This window comes from Plasmodium reichenowi, chromosome 11 (genome assembly GCF_001601855.1).
Source record: "Plasmodium reichenowi strain SY57 chromosome 11, whole genome shotgun sequence".
NCBI lineage: Eukaryota > Apicomplexa > Aconoidasida > Haemosporida > Plasmodiidae > Plasmodium > Plasmodium reichenowi.
In genome coordinates this window covers 255,988-260,980 of record NC_033656.1, presented here as the reverse complement: position 1 = coordinate 260,980, position 4,993 = coordinate 255,988, and the positions used below count along the sequence as shown (strand labels likewise).

Genomic DNA, 4,993 nt, shown 5'->3' with positions numbered 1-4,993 from the left:
AAAAAAAAAAAAAAAAAAAACTATAAAAATAATAAATCAATAAATATTAAAATATATAATCAATTAAAACATATATATTTATTTACATGGTAAAAATATATTATTATTTTAAGTTACCATTCCAATATTTCACATTTTATTTATTTTATTTTTGTATAAAATAAAAACAACAAAATATATCGGAGGTCGTTTTTTAATATACATATATATATATATATATATATATATATATATAATATATTATTCCGAAAAATATTGCTATAAAATTTTTAATTATTTAAAAAAAAAAAAATAAAAAAATAAAATAAATAATTAAAATTAAATTATAACAATTATAATAATAATAAATTAATATTAAAAAATGGTTATTATATGCTTAAAAAATTAAATATATTATATCTATCCGTATTCTTAATAATCCTCGATGTCATTTGTTTTCTTTTTCTCTTACTACAGAAATACTTCTTTCTTTTTTCCTGTCCTTTTTTTTGGTTTTATTATAAATATATTTTTGCTCCTTGTTTTTATCCTGGAAAAAAAATTAATATGAAATAAATAAGATGAAATAAATAAAATGAATATAAAAGAGTAAAAGTATGCACATGCTTATTTATATGTATATATAATATCAGTATATATATTATAATATATTTTTGTTTCTTTACTTCCTCCTTCTTCAAAGGTATGCTGGTTCTGTAAAATGAAAAAATAAAAAATAAAAAAAAATAAAAAATAAATAAATAAAAAATTAATAAATAAAAAATAAATAAATAAAAAAAAAAAAAAATAAATAAATAAAGACAAAAAGAAAATAACATTATAATACATACATATATATATATATATATATATACATTCACATTTGTATTATTTTTTTGCTTTACCTTTTTAATCGTATTTTTTTCTGTGGAATATTATATATTTGTATATCTCTCAGAAATTGAGGGAATGGAGACGGTGTTACTTGAATATTTGTTTTTTTACAACCTTTTGTATAATGATAAGGATCAGTTGTATTTTCTTTATTATTTAAATATTTAAAATAATAATAATCATCATGTAGATTTTCATTTTTGGTAAAATCCCTTTGATCTTGATTTTCATATACAGTTTTTTTTATAAATAATTTTTGTAATTTATTTTGATATTCTTCCTCATTAATTTTAAGGATATTTTTTGAGCCTTCGTCGTTATCATTTATATTTGAATGAATATGACGATAATAAAATTTATGATCATCATTAATATTAATATTATTATTATCATCATCGTCACTTTGGATATCATAACTTTCTTTTATGATATTGCATTCGTCTTCTTCCTTAACATTATTAAGTTCATATATTTCATTATTTATAATTTCTTTATAATCATTACCATCATTTAAAATTATATTATTCTTAAAGTTAATGTTAGGTGAGTATTCCTGTTCCTCTTCTTGGTCATCATCATTGTGGAGACTCATATTATCATCATTGTGGAGAATGATATTATCATCATTGTGGAGACTCATATTATCATCATTGTGGAGAATCATATTATCATCATTATGATCACTCATATTATCACTCCCATTATCAACATTATGATAACTCATATTATCACTCCCATTATCAACATTATGATCACTCACATTAAAATTTTTCATTTCCCTTTTACATTCATTGCTCATATATATTCCCTTATTATTCATATAATACACTTCCTCGTCACTTATGTCCAGATCATTTGTGTCGTCATCATTCGTATCTACATCAATTGTATCTCTATGATTTTTTAAGCTTTGCATATGGTCATTTTTATCATACACATGATACTGATTATTATTGTAATTGTCGTCATATTTATTAATCATCTTATTTATATAATTCTTTTTGTTATATTTATTAGCTCCTTGTGTATTTATGAGCTTATCATTTGCTAAATTACATGAAAAGTAGATATCTGAAAAATCATCTTTTATTGATTGAACACCTTTTTGGTTTTCTTCTTTTTTCAATAAACTATATTTCTCATTTTTTATATTTTTCTTGAAGTTACTATAAAAAAAGGTATCATAGTTTGTGTGTTGCCTGAAACAATCTTCATCACGAAGATAATTAAGTTCACTGTAATTTTTTTTTTTTGGAATAGTAATATTTTTATGTGTTGTGAATGATTTGTTATAATAAACGTCATCCATGTTATAATATATACAATTGTTTTGATCTGTAGTTTTGTGAAAAGGGTGATATTGATCATGTGGATCTTCATCTTGATATATATCTTGATATCCATCTTTATCTCCATCTTGATATATATCTTTATCTTCATCTTGATCTTCATCTTGATCTTCATCTTGATATCCATATTGATACCCATCTTTATCTCCATTTTGATCTCCATTTTGATATCTATCTTTATCTCCATCCTGATCTCCATTTTGATATCCATCTTTATCTCCATCTTGATCTCCATTTTGATATCCATCTTTATCTCCATTCCCTTGTTCAACTTCATCATTATTATTATATGTATTATTATATACATCTTTATATATATTATTATATGTGTTATTATATGTGTTGTTATACATGTTGTTTATATTTATATCAATGTTATCTTTGCTTTTACTAGGATAGGAAGAAAAGAATATATCCCTGTGCATTTCCCTTTTTGTTTTTTGTTTATATTTTAAAGACTCTTCCTCAGATGATTGTGAAGTTAAAACAGAAGATTTAAAATGGCATACATTTTCATAATGATCATAAATATCTTTATAATTATCACTCTGAATTTTACTTTTATGTTCCTTTTTATTGTATAACATATAATTAATATGTTTATTTTCGTCAAGATGATATAAATAATTTTTTTTTTGTTCTTCATGATTATTTTCATTATTTATATTTTCATAATTCTTTTCATAATATTTCTGGTCCTTATTAAAGGAGTTATTACTTACATCATCTTTATCACTATATATATTAGTTCTTTCTTCGAGTGTATAATATTTAGTTTTAACACAATTATCTTCCTTACAAGATGATACAGAATTTGTGTGTTGCATGGGGGTATATATATTCTGCTCTCTTCTTTGTTCACCTAAATCGTCTTTTTTATCTACATCATTTTTTTTATCCACATCATCTTTTTCATCTAAATCGTATTTTTTATCCACATCATCTTTCTTATCTATATCGTATTTTTTATCTACATCGTATTTTTTATCTACATCGTATTTTTTATCTACATCGTATTTTTTATCTACATCGTATTTTTTATCCACATCATCTTTTTTTACATATATATTTTTTTTTTCATCTATACCATTTTGTTGATGCGCATTATCGTTTAGATTTATAGAAAATGTATTTTCCATTTTGTATAAATTTTCGATTTGATTTGTTTGTTTCGTTTTATCGTTTGCTTTGTTGTGCTGAAGGTTAAGACATGAAAGGTAGAATTCTATCTCTTCAGAAACATTGGTATTATTTCCTTTTTCTTTTTGAGACAATAAATTATATGTATGATAATCGTTATTCTTAAGAAATTCATTAATATCGTTATAAGAATCTGTATTTTTTTTATGTAACTTATTAAGATGAGATACTATAAATTCCAAGGGAGGAATAAAAAAATATGAGGAATAATTTACCTTAGATTTGTTATGACATATATTCTGACAAAACATATGATTATCTATCTTTTCATTTTTAATATGTATATATTTATTATGATTAATATTTTCTTCTTTTACTATATAATTATCTATTATATGTGGATTAGGATATTTTTTTCTTTTTTTTTTTATTTCTTCATATGTGTTAAATATTTTCTTTATATTATTAAAAGCTTTATGACATATAGTTCCACATATATTAATTATTAAATCTTCCATATCATTGTAATTTGAATTATTTAAATAATAATCTTTATTGCTTTCTATAAAAGATAATAAATCATTATAAATATATTTTAAAAATAAAATATATTCCTCATCTTCATTATTTAAAATAATATCACTATTTTGAAGATTATAATAAATATTATTATTATATATATCAAAAAATGAAAAAACCTCTTGGTCCTGTTCTTCAATTAATCCGGAATAATCATTATTAAATAATTTTTCTTTATTATTTTCATATATATTACAGTCATTATTATATTTACTTATGTCATATAAATTATTTGGATTCATCATATTATTTGTATAATTAACATCATTTGATGTATCATTTATATTTCTATCCATATTTATCATATTATTATTATTATTATTATTATTTATATCTCTAGATATATTACACATATCCTCTATATCATTTTGATTCTCACTTATATCTTCTTCATTCTTCGAATTTTTCCCTCCTTTAAATATATTAAAAAGAATAAAATTTTTCTTTAAAATATTCTGATATAGAAAATCTTTCACATCCTGGTCTTTACCTCCACCTTTTTTGTTGTTGCACGTATTTTCCTCTGGGTTCATTTTTAGATTGCACACTGTTTTTAAAATAATGTAACATGTATCAACAAAAGGTAAAAATTAAAATGAACATCAAAATGGATTCACACAAAAAAAAAAAAAAAAAAAAAAAAAAAATATATATATATATATATATATATGTACATGTGTATGTATCTATATACAGAAGAATGAATGAACTATATATATTTGTATGTTTAAGAACATCATATATATATATATATATATATATAAAGGCAAAACTTATGATATATCATCAACTCTATTAAATTACTTCTAATTAAAACATCCATTATTTCTTTTTTTTTTTTTTTTATTCTTCTATTTCATACTTATCAAAATTATCATAACAAAAAAAAAAAAAAAAAAATCATTCAGTATATACATTCCTTATATAATATTACATAAATAAAAAAGTTGAGAAGTTGAGAAAAAATTTTTTTTTTTTTTAAAATAATTACAGAACAAAATAGAAAAAATAACATTTACACTTATTTTTGTTCTTCTGATTGTCTACTTTTT

At 20.8% G+C, this 4,993-nt stretch overlaps 1 protein-coding gene across 1 annotated transcript; it reads right to left on the bottom strand.

Moving 5' to 3' along the window:
- Window positions 1–427: 427 nt before the first annotated feature.
- PRSY57_1106600 (hypothetical protein) lies at window positions 428–4,474 on the bottom strand (the record flags this gene model as incomplete). The annotated part of the gene is made up of 3 exons (XM_012908037.2): window positions 428–529; window positions 666–693; window positions 885–4,474. The coding sequence occupies 3 exons, from the start codon at window positions 4,472–4,474 to the stop codon at window positions 428–430; spliced, it is 3,720 nt and encodes a 1,239-aa protein (XP_012763491.2).
- Between the last annotated feature and the right edge of the window lie 519 nt (window positions 4,475–4,993).